Below are 17,330 nucleotides of genomic sequence, written 5' to 3'. Positions count from 1 at the left end.
GTCCCAGCCGCCGCCGTGTCTCGCGCAGGGTCCGGCTGGGGTAACGGAGCCCCCAGTGCGGCCATGGACCGGCCCTTGGCGTCGTCGGCGGAGGCGGAGGAGGAACTGGAGTGGCAAGTGGCGAGTCGCAGGAGGAAGGCCTGGGCCAAGTGCCGCAGCTCCTGGCAAGCTTCAGAGACGGAGGATCTGTCCACAGAAGCGACGACGCAGGACGAGGAGGAGGACGAGGAGGAGGACCTCCCCGGCGCGCAGCTGCCAGCAGCGGGGGGAAGAGGTCGGTGCGCCCGGCTGGGCTGCGGGGGGAGGCTGGCGGGCTGGGGAGAGTCTCGTGCGCCCTGGGCGCCTGCCACGAGTTCTGGTAGAGTCTCGGGAACCGTAGGCCGAGGGGAGAGGGGACACTTCCGACCTTCAAACGCGCGCGCTGGACGAGGCGCCCCCAGCGTCAACACAGACTACTGGGTGCCATCCGATTTCCCTGCCAAGGGACACTGAGACGTGTCGCTTAGGTTGCATTTGCCGTGGTAGATTTTCCTACTTGAGAGGGTCCAGGGTGACCCTGCCGTCGGAGTGCTTCTGGGTGGTAACGCGCTGTCCCCTTGCTCTACCCCCCAGGAAACGTGCCCAACGAGAAGATCGCGATATGGCTCAAGGACTGCCGGTGAGTGCTCCCTGGGCCGCTCGCGTCCTGGAGGAGATACATGCGGACGGGACGCTGGAGCAGAGCCACTCGGGCCGCGTCCCTGTGGGTCCTGCGACCGTTGTAAGCTACAAACCGGAAAGTGAGCCGGCGGATAGCTTCCTCCTCTAAGCGATTAGAAATGGAAGTGCTGTGACCGCTGATTATTTGGTGACCGTGTTGACTTTACAGTTAGGACTTCAGCTGCTCGCGCATGGTGTTAGCATCAGAGATCAGAAATCCAAAACAGATAATCGTGCCATATTATGTTTGTTCTGTTTTTATTTGAAAGAATTCTCACATTTCATAGGATATTTTATTTTGCTTTAGTTTTGGCATCTGTACAACTGGCACGGAATCATTTTCCTTTCAAATGTGTTTTAAGACGAGTTTAATTTACCTAACTACACTAAATGGGCTTTAATTTTATTTCTGTTTGGGGAGCTATTAAAACTAGCTAACTTTGTACTTACAGTTTACTTCTTGAACATGGAATTGTCAGATGACACTGAAATTCTTAGGAAATAGAACTTTTAAAAGCATTCAGACTGCATAAATCTGTTTAATTACATGCTTTGGCAACTGGTACAAAGATGTTTGATAAAATACAGAGGAGATGAATCATACTGCAAGTAAATCTGACTACAGCGAAATGTGCTTGTTTCCTATTTTTTCCACTTTAATTGCTAGTTGTAAAATCAAGAATATAGCATTTAAACTTTTGTTGGTGTTTGCTTTTGAGCATATTTTTGCCTTCTCAATTTAGGCTTTCTTAATATTTCGTTCAAATGTTAGAGTTGGGGTAGTTTTGTTTTGTTGTGGCAAGTGATTCATATACCAGTTTGCCGCCTCTAAAGACAGAATATTGGCTACCATGATATTAATGCCCTGTTTTAATGAATCGACTGGAACCTTATTGAGCACTCTTTATTACAGAACTCGTATTCTTTATTGGAAGTGTCATAGACCCTTCTGAAATATGATGAAATACATGGAATAACTTCTCTTTAAAGATGCACAGAGGCAACTACGCTGCTTTAAGTCCTTGGACCCGATTTACAATCTAGCTATAAATCAATCTCCTGGTTTTCAGATAAGCCTTAGATATTAGATACTTCACTCAAAGTATGGATCAAGAAATTGTATTACTGTGCTACTGGTTCATTTAATTGTTAAATACCAAAACAGTCTATAATTTAAAAGCTTGAAATTTTGAATATACATATTCAGGCCTTTTGGGTGAGATCTGATGAAACTAGTATCTTTCATTTCCTCTTAGAAATGTATCTGAGCAGTTGTTTTGTTACTTTTACTTAGGTCTTTTAAAGCCTCCGACTCACTATTTACCTACAGTCCTCAGTACAGTAGTGGCTTACTTTAGGTTTCTTAAAATAGGCTTAGAGTTACAAATACGTTTATAATGTTTTATTGTTTAAGTTCAAGTGCATATTCAAAAGAATTTAAAAAATTAAGAACAAGAGAAGAATCACACTATATTTTAATGACCTATAGGATTTAAGATTGTATAAGAGATCATATCAATTAGACAGTAATAAGTGCATCTTTTTTGAGACAAGTGCAGTAGGCAAATGTTGACATTCACCAGGACACAGTCAATCCCTGACAGTTTCAGAAGTTTTGTTGCCAATACTGATTTATGTGGGAAGATTCTGTAGTTTGCTGCTCCTTCCCTCATGGATTTCCTTCTTGTTCCTACAGTTGCACCTATTCTACGCAAGAGTGGCATTCATTTGTATCCAGGAAAGCTAGAACAAGTAGTCTTTTAATCTTGGCTATATTATCGCAAGTTCGACTTAGGATATGTTGCATCTGTATTTTTGTTTTAAATAACAACTCAAGTTCCTTCCCAGAGTTGGACTTTCTGTATGTTGTCCATTATGTACAAATGACCTTAAGACAGCATTTTACCCACTTGATAAGTTCTCAAATAGTCTTTGTTTTTTAGTGCCGTCCGTATCCTGAATAAATATACCGTGTTTTCTTTCCTTAAAGGGAGTCTTTATTTTGATAACCATTTGTGGGGGGACTAAGTAAAAACTGCTTGAATTAACATTTAAGAAGTGATAGAGATTTTGATAGAATTTGGAAGGGAGCAACTATAAAAGTAAGATACTTGTTTTCGAAGGAGGATTCCTGTTACTCTGCTTATCTACCATTTTCTGTTAGTGCATAGACCAGTAGAGACATCTGTGGACAGAGTAATGCAATGTTTACATCCAAGAAAGTAGCCATCAGGGAAGGATGGCTTTTTAAAGACATACATTAGAATTTTATTAAAATATATGCAAAAAATGGATTAAAGTTTTTATTAGTATATTTATAGTAATTGCTTGTGATTCTTTTACATTTCAAAAGTACTAGTTTTTTAAGGAGCTGCCATTGTTAGTATACTTGTAGAAAGTTTTAACCTTTAATTGGCATTTCCTTGAAACCGATATTTTCATAATTGATCCCATGTCTCATGTGAATTTTTAACAGGTATAAATTGTTACTGAAGAAAGGTTTGTATCACAAAACAGACTCTCCAATGTAAAACGATGAGTTTCTTACTATAACTTCATTTGAGAGAATTAAAAGTGTTTATTTTTGTATTTGAAAAAAAAAGATATTTCTCTCATCTGTATTTGAACTACAAGAAAAAATTTTAACAATGGCTAATCTTAATGTTGATTCTCAAGTCAACTTTTTAGTAATTTTCAGAGTTAAATGAAAAATATATGTATTTTTTAGCTAAAAACAGAAAGCAAATCTCAAGCTTCTACATTTCAATAAAGAAAAAGTTGGGGCAAGGGGGAGGCACTATGTGATGCTTTGAAATGCTAGTAATAGATTAACAGATGAGGTTTAAGGAAACTGTTGGGCCTCATTTCCAACTACTCTTCACTTTTTAATTTTATTTAAGTTAAGTTACCTATGACTGAAGATTTGTCTTCTTCTAATTATGTTTTCTTTTTTGATGGAAGGGGTTGAGAGGAACAGACATTTTCTTAATGCTTATTGTCAGTCATTCTCTCTTTTTTGCAAAGAAAAATGCCAATTCACATCATTTGTCATTGCCATTTTTGCCCCTAATTGTTGGCACATCAGATGTGATTACATCATTCCTGCTGAACTGACTTGATGATAGGTATTTACTTAGTTACTGAATATTACTTATGTAATCTACTTGCATTCCTTGTGTGTTTTTGGAGGAGAGTTTAACTGTGATTAGAAGCTTATTGAGCTATAACTTTTTAAGTAAGGCCATGTAATGACAACTTTCCAAACAGCCTTTCACAAGACTAAGGCTAATATGTTTATATGGTTTCAGTACACCTTTGGGAGCCTCACTGGATGAACAAAGCAGTAGTACACTCAAGGGTAAGAGAAGGTTGCCTTTCTAAATCTGTTCTTTATGACAGCTCTACTTCTTTGTCCTCTGGGTAAAAGTGTATATGTGACTGATAAAAGTGATATTCATGTTTATAATGCTGTTCTGAGCTAGAAGCAAAATGGAGAAACTTTGTTGTAAACTGTAAAACAGTAGGGAGTTTAAGCAAATTGCCTAGCCTTTTCACAGCGTGAAACTTACCTCTTTATTGTCCAGTTAGATATTATAAAGACTAATTAAATATAAATATATGCAAATATAAGGAAAATACTTGAGTGAACAAAAGTTGAGTCAACTTTAGTGCAGCATTTCTTTGCTTACATTAACTGAAATTGCCACACCTAAAAGTTTACCACCTGTTCAAGACAGAATTCTAAAGTTCAAAGTACAACAAGCATGTGCAGGTAGTGGCAAGGCATATAAAAATACATTTACAGTGTCAGGAAAATCCAGCTCCTGACTTAATATGAAATGGATAAGAAGAATATTTGCTCCAGAATCTGGTTTTCCATGAAACTATTGGTATGTAATCTAATTGAACATCTTTAAAAATGTAAGTTTAAAACAGCCTGTACATTGGCTTCTGATAACTTTATGTTGCTGGAAAAGTGGTTTCTTTACGTTAAAGGAAAAGCATATACCTGCTTCTTGAAGTTATATAATCAGAATAATGTCTGAGTACATTCAAGTCTGAAACATTTTACTGTATAAAATATTTTGCTGGGTGAATGTGTTTTAACTAAAATAGTGATTTTATATGAGGGTAGGGAGGAACAAAACACCAGGATGAGTTTTCAGATGTTTCTTTCAGGTGTGCTTGTGAGAAATGGAGGAAGTTTTGAAGATGATTTGTCATTGGGAGCTGAAGGTATGTTTGTTTGGAAGAACTGTATTTTTGTTTAGTTTTCAAATTGTAAAAAAATGAGAAAGCTCAGGTGTATGATCCTCAACCTAAATTTAAGGGTCTTGAAAATGACTCACGTACATTTCACATTACCTTTCTATGTTAATAATCTAGTCATAGTCTGTAGGATATATGTAGGGATGACTCTGAAGAACCATTTGAAGTGTCCATCTGTCTTTCTTGTACTAAATGCTTAAAGGAACAGTTTGTAACAAACCGTGGTAATATAACTGAGGGAAGAAATGTCCTGAAAAAGGAAGGACGCTTAAATATTTATACATGGGAAAATGAAATTGAAGCTTATTTTTAGCGCAAAATAGACTTATGTCATACTTACAGCTGCAGCTTGTCTTTCTCTTTGTATTTAAGTGTCTCCTGTCTTCCCCGTTTTCCTGATTTTTAGAAGATTAAAGGGGAAAGACAAAATAGCAAAGCTAATAGAACTTTATTAGAAATCATGCTGGTGTTTATTCCGGAAAGCATTAGATTTTAAAAAGTGTGTTGTGCTATTTAAAAATTTTTACAGGTTATGTAATGTTTTCCAGTAGATTTATAATAAAGGTTTCTCACACAAAAAATTAAGAATTTTTAATTATTTTACAGGTATTTTAAAAGCTATTTTATAGCTCATTTATCAAATTGAATAGATTATTCATAGCTGTATAGCTCAGTTATTAATATGTACTTTTTTTAAAAAAACAAGAATTTAAAAAATATCTTTAAAGCTTACAATTGGTGAATAGTGAATTTATACATCTAATTTAATGTCCTTGATTTTTTGCTGTTTTAAATGCATGTGTAAGGTAAATTACTATTTAGAACCTTGTAACATTTAAAACTCTGGAATATGTGAATATTCTCGTTCTTATTATTTCTGTTTATATGTTTTCAGGCTCTATAAAAAGCTTAAACTTACTGCTTCCCAGTCAGTACAATTGAACATGTTGTCAATCCCTTACTAAAATGCACTTTGCACTTTTGATATTTGCCTTGGTAGTTTGATAATATTGAATGATTTTATTGGAAACCAGAACCTAAAAGGAATCTCATGAAAGAGTAAAGCTATTACGTTGTTTTACTGAAAATTATTTCAAGGCTATTTCCAGTCATTAAGTAAATAATTACTGAGTACTGTGAGTTAGGCACCTTTCTGGTGGATGTACAAAGAAACACAAAATTGTCATAACTTTGCAGATCAGAAATGAAAAGCAATTCATGTGTGCTGAAATAGATATGTTTATAATTAATTTTATTCTTTATATTTGTCTATAAAAGTTAAATGAACTAAAGTTAACTCTAAACATTAACAACACATATCTGTTTAGAACTTTAAGCTAAAGTTGTATTATAAAGTTGAAAGGCAATTTTTAAAAGAAAATTTATGTTGAAATAAGTAGAAGTTTTCAAGTTATATGTGTGAAAAGTCAGTTATAACCTTAAAAAAATCTACATTAGAAATTGATGTATACTGTTGTCACACTTAAATGTTAAATCATGTTTTCCTCTTAAGATATTATTCATTAATAGCTTTTAAATTTAATAATTAGTACTACATATCTTCCTCATTACTTATTTCTAACCTGCTAAAGAAATTTAATTGGTTCCCTATACTTTTTTTTATTTTAAGCACTCAAATGAGAGTAGTTAGTTTATGTTGCCAGAACACAAAAACACCCTTCAAAAGCTCCTGGCCCTGTTCTTATCTATCTGTATATTACTTTTAATGATGCAGATTTAATGGACCAAGATAAGTGTTTAATATATTAGGCATTTAATTCTAATATTGTAGGTAATTTGATTTCTTGATAATTGTATCATAGTAGTTATAGTCCTACTAACAGTTGTGCTCTACATTTATTATTTTTACCTATAGCCAACCACCTCCATGAAAGTGATGCTCAAATTGAAAACTGGTATGTAGCTGTTTTGCTCTATTTCTTTTAAAAAATAAAGATCATTAATGAAAATAAAGTTTTATATAATCTGATTTTGTTTATAGCAATAATATCTTGGCCAAAGAGAGAAGATTACAGTTTCATCAGAAAGGGAGAAGTATGAATTCCACTGGATCTGGGAAAAGTAGTGGGACAGTCTCAAGGTAACTTATTCTGAAATTGTGTTGGAATTACATTGTGTTATAGATGACCTACTCTTATCATTTTTTCAATCTTGAATTTTACCTTGATAGTATGAAATCAGAAAGAACACAAAAAGAGTGTTTCCTGAACCAGCACAACTGATAGGAGCTTTTGTTTTGTTTTGCTTTATTTTGAGATTAAATAAAAAGCAACACATAGGTTTATAATGCTGCCGGAATCCATAAATGAGTATTTGGAGCCCTCTCAACAACCTGAAAGAGGAACTCCATAATGGAGTAACTTGTAATTGTGGAAAACCAAAATTCATTCTGTTAAGGACTTGAGTTAACTCTGACACAAAAATCAGAATAAATTTTTCTGAGTTACAGCTTGATATTTAAGCATAATTTTTTTTCAACATATTAAACCAAAGATCTTTCAAATATATAGTATAGTTAGGCACAGTGGCTCACACCTGTAATCCCAGTGCTTTGGAATGTCAAGGTGGGTGGATTACTTGAGCTCAGGAATTCAAGACCAGCCTGAGCAATATGGTGAAACGGCGAAACCCTGTCTTTACAAAAAATGCAAAAATTAGCTGGGTATGGTGGGGGCTACCTGTAGTCACAGCCATTTGGAAGGCTGAAATGGGACCCAGGAGGTTGAGGCTGCAGTGAGCTGTAATTGTGCCACTCCATTTCAACTTGGGTGACAGAGTGAGATGCTGTCTCAAAAAAAACAAAAAACAGCAACAAAAAAACCCCGCCACCCCCCCCACACAGTATATTAAAATACATCAGTATGTGTGCCTATGGAATCCAGTTTAAACTGTTATCCAAATTATAATATTATAATCTGAGCATTTTCTCTGAAACAAATTGAAATGTCTGTCTGTTGAAGTTCCATCTCTGACTTTCCTGTTTTCTTCAGTGAGTCTTAGAAAGCTTGGATTATCACTGGTATGAGAGAGAAGGGATACTAAATATTTAATTCCCAATAGAATTAGAGTAGTTACCTTTGTGTAACCCACACTCTGTATATCTTACTCTTCCTACTTCCTAAGTGGAAGTGGTTGGAGAGAAGTTGAAAGTAAGCTCCTCCCTCACTTCTCTGAAATCAGCTTGTTATCTTTATTGTCCCTCTGAGGACAGTTGCCACTCCTAGGACATGGATAGCAGAAAAGCTCAAGTTTCACAAACTGTCCCTCAGTTCCTTTTCATTTCTTCTTTAATCTGTTTATTCCTCATTCTTGGTCATCTGTCCTCTACTTGTTTTAGCTACTTTACAGGGAATCTCTTAAAATGACAAAAAAAATAAGGTGAGGAATCACGTAGGGAATCTCTGAATGTGTTCTTTGGGGTTAGCTCTTTTCTGCAACTCTAGCAACTTGAGACAATGAACCCTTTATAAGGGCTATTTATCCCTTAGTACACATGTATAAACATGGGAAAATAAATAATGGTTTACAGAGCAGAAGCTGAGAAAAAAGATTTTATCACAGGAAATCAATAATATGTATTCGTTTATAATGTGATATGGACTATCAGTTTATTTTATATTTTCATGTTTCCTTTTTTACCCCCCTTTTTTGTAGTGTTTCAGAATTGTTGGAACTTTATGAGGAAGATCCTGAAGAAATTCTTTATAATCTTGGATTTGGACGTGATGAACCAGATATTGCTTCTAAAATTCCTTCCAGATTTTTTAACTCATCATCCTTTGCCAAAGGGATAGATATTAAAGTATTTTTGAGTGCTCAGATGCAACGGATGGAAGTAGAAAACCCAAATTATGCTTTAACAAGTAAGGTTTTTAAGTGTTAGGCATATTATTTTCTTAAATTATAGCATCTACAGCAAGATGGTCTTATTTTAAAGCCTTAATAATTTTCAGGAATAGCACTGGAAAGTAAAGAGATTGATCAACAGAAAAGCCATTTTTACATGTTAAAATTAAGCTATTTTGTTACTCTTTATAGTGGTTAATTTGCCTATTTTTCCCCTCCTCCCCAATTCTTGACTCAAGTGTTACCATAACTTACTTGCAGAACCTTATTCTTATCTACAGATCGCTTTTGTTCAAGAAGAAAAGAAGTAGGGAAGGAGCCTTGTTAATCTTAAATGAAGTCAGTTAATTTCCGGAACTAGTCTGGCTGATTTGATCAGTTTCACTCATATCTTTGCTTATTTTCTTTCTGTTAGCCAAAGATTCCAAAAATAGGATTCCCTGCATTGTTCATGGATCAGTTTTAAGAGATTAATAAATCCCCCCCCAGCAAATTAGGTATAAAATATGTATTTACATGCATTTTCTTAGAAGAATTTTGAAAGAGTCTTAGCAGAGTTCAAGACTTAAGAATAGAGTCACAGCTGTAGATCCAATAGCTAGTTCTTTCTGTTTTATTCAATGTTGCCATTATGCTTTGTGTTTATTTCTGATTTTTTAAAAATACAAATTCTAGTGCTTAGAGTAAAAATCTTGCTCCTTCTTCCCACCCAGTGAATGTACAGAAGGTTTAAGTGTTAGATAAGGAAAAAAGAGAGTTTTATAATCTTTGTGATCTAAGTGTAGTTTTTGGAATTCTAAACAATAATATATGTTTAACATGTGTATGTGTATATATAAATATAAACATATAATTTATATTTTTTCTTTTGGTAGGCCGTTTTCGTCAAATTGAAGTGCTTACTACTGTGGCCAATGCATTTTCTTCTTTATATTCCCAAGTCTCCGGGACTCCCCTGCAGAGAATTGGAAGTATGTCCTCAGTGACCTCTAACAAGGAGACAGACTCACCTCCGCCTTTAACTCGAAGTAACACTGCAAATCGTTTAATGAAAACACTCTCAAAACTGAATTTATGTGTCGATAAAACAGAGAAAGGAGAATGTAGTAGTCCTTCTCCATCAGTTGAAAAAGGAAAGATTCTAAATGTTTCAGTGATTGAAGAAAGTGGCAATAAAAGTGATCAAAAGTCTCAAAAAATTATGAAGAAGAAAGAATCATCTTCTATGTTGGCTACAGTTAAAGAAGAAGTCTCTGGTAGTTCAGTAACTGTTACAGAGAACACTGATAGTGATAGAATTTCTGATGAATCAAATAGTAATTTTAACCAAGAAACTGAAAATGAACAAAGTAAAGAAACTCAAAGTCATGAGCGTCAACTGGGTGAGGAATCTGGTATTATAGAATCCAAATTAGATAGTGATTTCAACGTATCCAGCCCCAGTGAGCTAGAAAATAGCAGTGAGCTGAAAAGTGTCCATATATCCACACCTGAAAAAGAGCCATGTGCACCACTGACAATACCATCCATAAGAAATATAATGACACAGCAGAAGGACTCCTTCGAAATGGAAGAGGTAAGTAAAAAATTACTGAGACTGGTTTCAAGTTGCAAACTAGGAAAAAAAGTACCAAAAATGTTTATAAAATGAGAGGTAGCTAATAGATTTATACTAGAAAAATTTATCCTAATTTTGACTTTCCAGGTTTATGTTTCACAAACCAAGAATTGGTCTCAGGATTATGTGATTTTGAGGTAATGGGACAGTTCAGTAGCTCCTCCAGGTGTTCATCCACTTGTTGATATTTGAACCGTAAGCCTGTTTTCTCTCAAGGGTAAGATTTTGATGCTCAAGAAAGCCCTGAGAGAGTATATTTAAATTCAAAGCAATATTGTGTAATAGTTGGAAACACAGGCTTTGAAATCAAAGAGGGGTTTGAGTTCTGTCTGCCACTGAATGACTGTATGCCTTTGGGCTAGCTTTTCTTGACATATCTCAGCAGTAAGGATATGTGAAGAAGGCTTTGGAGATAGGTCTTGGTATATGACTGGAAAGAACATGAAGATATTATGTACCTACATGGGAAGGATAGGGACTCTTGAAGAAGAAGGTTTGAAAGGCCACTGAATAGGGTTTCTGCAAGCCCAGAAGACCAGTGTTTGGTTACTTTTTATTTGTGTCCAGTAATATACCTGCTAGTTAACATAAATTTTTAGTTGGAAAAGTTAAAGATACTTATTTTGAATGAGGTTTAGCTAAAACTGCTTCTGAATAGTAGGAGCTGAATACTTTTGTGTTGGAATTATATAGCTTGGGGCAGGAAAACTGATGTTTACCGAGCATCTACCCTGTGCTGGGCATTGTTCTTGGCTCTGTTCATTGCAGTCTATGAGGCACATAGTAGTGGTCTCATTTTGTACATGAGGAAGCTGAGGCATGTGTGTGCTGATGAAGAGTTGTGGCTATAAATTATATAATGCACAATTTGTCTTTTGTAATTTATTACATTAGATTCGTTTTAGTAATAGTTCACAGTGGTTTTAACATCACACACCATTATTTTAGGGAATTAGAAAACGAGATCGTTGATTCAGCTCATAAATGTCCTCTTAGGTGAGTCTCTCTTTCTCTCTCTCCCCCTCCCTTCTTCCCTCCTTCCCTCACTTTAGTGAAGATTTTTCATTTATTGTAAAATTTTAGTTGCTGATACGGATTTTTTGCCTTTTTTGTGGTCTGTTAATACTTTAATTACAACTGAATAGTGAAATAAAAAGGGAGTAGGAGCAGCACCTTGGAATATTTTACATTTTCTTTTGAGCTGTTTTTCTTTTATTTCTTTGTATATATTCGTATTTCTTCTATCTCTTTACCTCCTAGTATAATTTATTTATCATCATAATGAGTGTGGAAGATGACTATGATGACACATTAAAATCTCTGTTTTTATTTCACTGATTCCTTTTTGACTTCATTTTGGTCTAAACTTAAACTTGTTCCAGCACTCATAATTAAAGTGTAAATTTTTGCCTACCATTAGAGCCCTTCTTCTATGACAATTAGATATGACAGTTAATTTCCCTGTTTAATACAATAGCAGAGCATAAAGATATAAACAAATTATGTTAGGTAATTGCAAATCTGATGCTGGTGACTCTGAATGAACAACACTCATATTTTCAAGTAAGTCACTCTTCAAAGAAGTCAAGGAAGTTTATTTTTAATTTCTAAAATTCCTGAATTCTAAGCTATAGTTTGTTTTTAAAATTTTTTATGATACCATACACAAAAGGTTTTTAAAACACTTAGAAAGTGCTAGATGTACTTTTGTGACAAGTTAACTTTTCATGATAGTCTGGGGTTTTTTGCCCCCTCTACTGGCAAAAAAAGGTTAATGAAGAAAGTATTGTGGCATTGACTTGAACGTTTTTTTGAAGTGCAAGATTACATGCATTGGTGGAAGAATATGGAAGATTATTTTATTTTTTCAAAAGTATTTATGGTCGACCACAGCTACATTGTGAATATGGGGAATTTTAAGGAAAATAATGTATCTTCAGATATATTTAAAATATGGATAAAAACCTCCTGGAATTGTGTTTTCATCCCTTAGGGAACATTAAAGAGAGCTGGTAGAACAATGGATAAAGAAAGGAAATAATGTGTCACTTTAATTTCCTCTTCTCCCAAGCATTTGAATCATATTGACAGATGAAGAGAACAATCTTAGTGAAGCTGACTTTCAGATCCCATTCAGTGTAGTTTGTTACTGTTTTTCTTTTGGACCTCTTTCCATGAGGTTTGATTCTTGATGGAAATTTTATTCTTGTGAAAACAATGAGTAAGTATAGGTTAGAGCTCTCTCTCAGTAAATCAGTTCTCAGAAAGATTATCTGAGCATGAGCTGCTTTGGGAAGCTAGGAAGGAGAAAATATTGGTGACATGTTGACTGCATGAAGCTGTCTAATCCATCTGAGACAGGAGGTAAGATCCCACAGTCACCAGAAGCAAAGAGACAAAATACTTAAATGTAAAGAGAGCTAAATAGATGATGAGACTGATCCTGGCCTGGTACAATGAAAGTGTCTATTTCTTATGTTAGAAAAAGTAAAGGCCAGAGACTACTTTCTGACTGCAAAAGTCACCTTGCCTTATAAGGTGTCTTGTAGACTATTTAAAATAGTTGTGAATGTTTAGAATGATATTTCTTTTATTTTTTTTTTTTTTTTTAGACGGAGTCTCGCTCTGTTGCCCAGGCTGGAGTGCAGTGGCGTGATCTTGGCTCACTGCAACCTCTGCCTCCTGGGTTCACGTGATTCTCCTGCCTCAGCCGCCTGAGTAGCTGGGATTACAGGCACAGACCACCATACCCAGCTAATTTTTTGTGTTTTTAGTAGAGACGGAGTTTCTCTATGTTGGCCAGGCTGGTCTTGAACTCCTGACCTCGTGATCTGACCACCTTGGCCTCCCAAAGTGCTGGGATTACAGGTGTGAGCCACCGCACCCAGCCTGTAACTATTTATAAAAAGTTATTAAACCCTATTATTGAATTTCTAATTCTTCCAAATGACTTGCTTCATTAATTCTTGTGTTCTTTTTGAATGGCTTATTTGAATACATCGTGGTAACTCTCTGAAGCCATAGATTAGTTGTGTGAATGATTCACATGTTAAACCAAAATGATCCTTCTCAAGCAGATGTTCATCTTTTAAGTGTAAGGGAAAAACTTAAGAAGGAGAACTTTTAACTCAGTGTTTCTGTAAGCAGTTGATTGTGTGGTCTTCTTGGCCTATAAATGAATTTTTTTTTAAATATAGCCATTATTGGATATACACATAATCTTTTTTAAGCTACTGATGTATTAGTAACTGTTTCTAATCCTGTCTTCATACTAATTACCGATTGAACTAATGTACCTTACTACTCATTTTTAGCTGTTTTAGGATTTTTCTTTGTTTATTGGACTGAGTTAAAATAATCCCACGTCAATCAGATATTTGACAGATAATTAAGTTGTTCCTTTGGCCTTTTAAATTTAACTGTATATGTTTCGAAGATAAATCTGCCCTAGAATATGAATTCTAACACATGACACGCACAGATTTCTGCTACTCTAAAGCCCAATTAACCACTGTTTTGTTATTTGGTATTTACCTAAAAGACCTAAGTTAATTTTTATTAAAAAATGATTTACCTGACAGTAAAATTAAATGATATTTTTGTGTTTATGTGTAAAACTCGAGAATATTTGTTTAAGATAAACATTTGCAAGTAATTTATAGAATCATAAACTAGTATGAAAAGAGATATTTTAATTCATTTTCTAGTTTCTTCCCTTTGCAAATGAGGAAGCATCCCCTCCCTCATTTGATATTGTTTTATAGCAGTGGTTCTTCACCATCTTTCTGAGGGCTATAATATTCCCTTTGATATCAGTGCTTCACAGGGGGAAGGAGCACAGTGGGTGTCAGTGGAGGATGGCAGAGGAGGATCTCATGTTGTACATTCTTACTACTTTACTGTTTCAAAGTACTTTGACGTATAGTTACATTTGATCACCCCAAGGACCTGTGAGGTAGAAATTTTAATTTTTCACTTTAAGTTAATTTTGAGGCTGGGCATGGTGATTCACACCTGTAATCCTAGCACTGTGTGGAGGCTGAGGCAGGAGGATCACTTGAGCCCATAAAGTATAGAGACCAGCCTGGGCAACATAGCATGACTTGTTTCTACAAATAGTTTTAAAATTGGCTGCACAGGGTGGTACATGTCTGTGGTCCCACTTCTCCCAAGGCTGAGGTGGGAGAATCACTTGAGCCCAGGCAGTCAAGGCTGCAGCGAACCATGATTCCACCACTGCACTCCAGCCTGGGCAATAGAACGAGACCTTGTTTCAAAAAAATAAAAAAGAAAAAAATGGATAGTTATTGCAGATAATTGTCAGAGGCCTTTAGCTGGTAAGTGGCATGAATAAGACTTGAATTTGAGTTATTTTTGACTAAATATACAACTTGCTAAAGGTCGGATATGTTGGTATGGTCAGGCGTTGTACAAGAACTCATCATCTACTGCACAGCACCATGGTACTACTTTGGAAAAAGAATGATTTCCTCTGACATTTTTTGAGCTGTCATTAAAAATTAGAATTGTAATTTCTAAAGCTCTAGTTTTGATTTTCTTTGAAAACCATTTTGATATACAATGTTTATACAATGACAACAGCTATACAGTCTCTTTTTAAACTTTAGAGGAAGGGTTATTTGATTTAGAATATCCACATATTGCTGTCCTGTGGAATACAATACAGTAGTATTGTGCTTAGAAGATCCCTCTTAGTCAAGGTAAACATGACAGCTGTAAAGAAGCCAAAGTGGTTCGCTGAAACAAAAAGTACATTTTTTTTTTTTTTTTTTTTTTTGAGACGGAGTCTCGCTCTGTCGCCCAGGCTGGAGTGCAGTGGCGGGATCTCAGCTCACTGCAAGCTCCGCCTCCCGGGTTTAGCCATTCTCCTGCCTCAGCCTCCCGAGTAGCTGGGACTACAGGCGCCCGCCACCTCGCCCGGCTAGTTTTTTTTGTTTTTTTGTTAGTAGAGACGGGGTTTCACCGTGTTAGCCAGGATGGTCTCGATCTCCTGACCTCGTGATCCGCCCGTCTCGGCCTCCCAAAGTGCTGGGATTACAGGCTTGAGCCACCGCGCCCGGCCAAAAAGTACATTTTTTAAAAAAGAGAAAGAAACCAAAGTTGAGTGCCTGTCATTTTAGCAGAACATTCATTAAGAAAGATACAGTCATTGTTTCGTGAAAACTTTTTTAAATGAAGTAACCCAAATGGTGTGGGTTATTCTGAAGCTGTTTTTCATACATCTTTAAATCCCAAAACATTGAGACCAAGCAATTTTATCTCTTTGTTTAGTGTTTTTTTTTTTTAATTATGCAACTGTTTTATTATGAAAAGTTTCAAACTTACCTGAAGATTAGATAAAATAGTATCATGAACACCCATTATCCATCATTCTAATTCAGTTTTATTTGGCTATTCTTGTTAATTATTAAAGGCTGCTTATAGCAAATGACCAGAATTCTACGGATCATTTGAAACCATTGAATGGGGAAAATCTTGTCACATAAATCTAAAGTCTATGTTCTATATTTGCTTCATAATTCTCTGTGGTATACCCCATCTCAAATTTGACTGCCTTCTTTTGCACAGTTGTGACCAATAATAAAATAAGAAATTCACCTGTTATCACTAACATGTCTGTTTCTCTCTTCAGCAAGTGAGTACTCTGATTTTGCTGAGTAAACAGAAGAATCCCAACTTTAGTAGTTTTATTAGTAAAATACGACCCTCTCAGCTTTTTGAAGTGCTTCTTTCTTGCAATTAATTATGGAGTTTGTAGTAAAAGGAGGGAGTAGGTTTGTTTTTGCTGTAGAGTAGCATCTTGAAGAATAGTACACTGATGATATGTGTTTATTAAAGTCATGTTATTTTGTGATTAATTTCATAAGTCTAAGGAAATAGAATACATGATAATTCTGTGTTTATAGGTGAGCAGCCGGGTGCCATGGCTCATGCCTGTAATCCCAGCACTTGGCAGTCTGTGCACGTGGATTGCTTGAGCCCGGTAGTTGAGACCCCAGCCTGGGCAACATGGTGAAACCCCAGCTCTACCCAAAATACACAGATTATCCAGTCTCATAACCTGGTCTCAAATTAAATAAATAGATTAAATTTCTTAAAAAATAACAGTGATAGATTTGGTATATTAATGCCGTGCCTAAGCCAGTATTCCTACAACATAAATGAAGAGGCATTGGAATTCTATTATAATTTTTTGATCTGGTTGATATTTACTTTACAGAAAGTTACTTGAAGTAGATCGAGCCTGAATAGAAGCCAATAATAGACCTTTTGTTGAATTTAAAAAGAAAATGCAATTGTTCCCTTGCATATAAGACAATGGTTTTCCTGTTGAATATGTGTCTGCTGCTTTGAAGAATTATTCTAATTTTAACATAATAATAAAGAATAGTAGAATCTATTTTATGTATCTGATTTACAGGTGATGGTTTTGCATGAGCAGTGTGCTTTCAGTTTTCAAAAGATTTATAAACTTGGGTTCATGGAGCTATATTGAGCAAAGATAGCACAAATTAGAGCAAATTTTAAATTGGGTAATACTATCGTTAACCTTTGGGCTTTAAAAAATGTTGGTTATTTCACTCTTATTCCTTTGGAATATTTCTTATTCTTGAATAGCTTCATAACTAAAAACTACTAGCGTTTTCCCTAAAATGTGTTAACTATTAGTGCTCTAATTTTTGTTTTCAAGGTTGAAAACCCACATGTTCAGCTAGTTACCACGCTTTACTAGGATGTTCTTTATGATTTAAGAACAAATCATTACAGAGTAAAGTGACAGAAATGATTGCGCATCTTCCCCATTCCCCATGTGTTTAATGTTGACGTAGAGTTAATTATGTCAGAATAGACAGTG

General features: G+C 35.6%; 1 protein-coding gene across 4 annotated transcripts in view; it reads left to right on the top strand.

Annotated features, from left to right (window-relative positions):
• The window catches only part of SSFA2 (sperm specific antigen 2), a 38,856-nt gene continuing 21,526 nt past the window's right edge, over positions 1-17,330 (top strand). For 3 of the 4 annotated variants that reach the window (XM_011959425.1, XM_011959424.1, XM_011959422.1), the window contains exons 1-8: positions 1-274; positions 613-658; positions 4,008-4,057; positions 4,879-4,935; positions 6,845-6,884; positions 6,971-7,069; positions 8,644-8,852; positions 9,711-10,411. In XM_011959425.1, the coding sequence (XP_011814815.1) occupies positions 64-274; positions 613-658; positions 4,008-4,057; positions 4,879-4,935; positions 6,845-6,884; positions 6,971-7,069; positions 8,644-8,852; positions 9,711-10,411 (1,413 nt within the window). In that variant the 5' untranslated portion in view covers positions 1-63. The remainder of the gene's footprint in view (positions 275-612; positions 659-4,007; positions 4,058-4,878; positions 4,936-6,844; positions 6,885-6,970; positions 7,070-8,643; positions 8,853-9,710; positions 10,412-17,330) is intronic. The other variant, XM_011959426.1, reaches the window with a different exon arrangement.

Source organism: Colobus angolensis, unplaced genomic scaffold, assembly GCF_000951035.1.
Source record: "Colobus angolensis palliatus isolate OR3802 unplaced genomic scaffold, Cang.pa_1.0 Scaffold492, whole genome shotgun sequence".
Lineage (NCBI taxonomy): Eukaryota > Metazoa > Chordata > Mammalia > Primates > Cercopithecidae > Colobus > Colobus angolensis.
The sequence above is the reverse complement of the archived record's forward strand: the minus strand, read 5'-3'. Positions and strand labels throughout refer to the sequence as shown.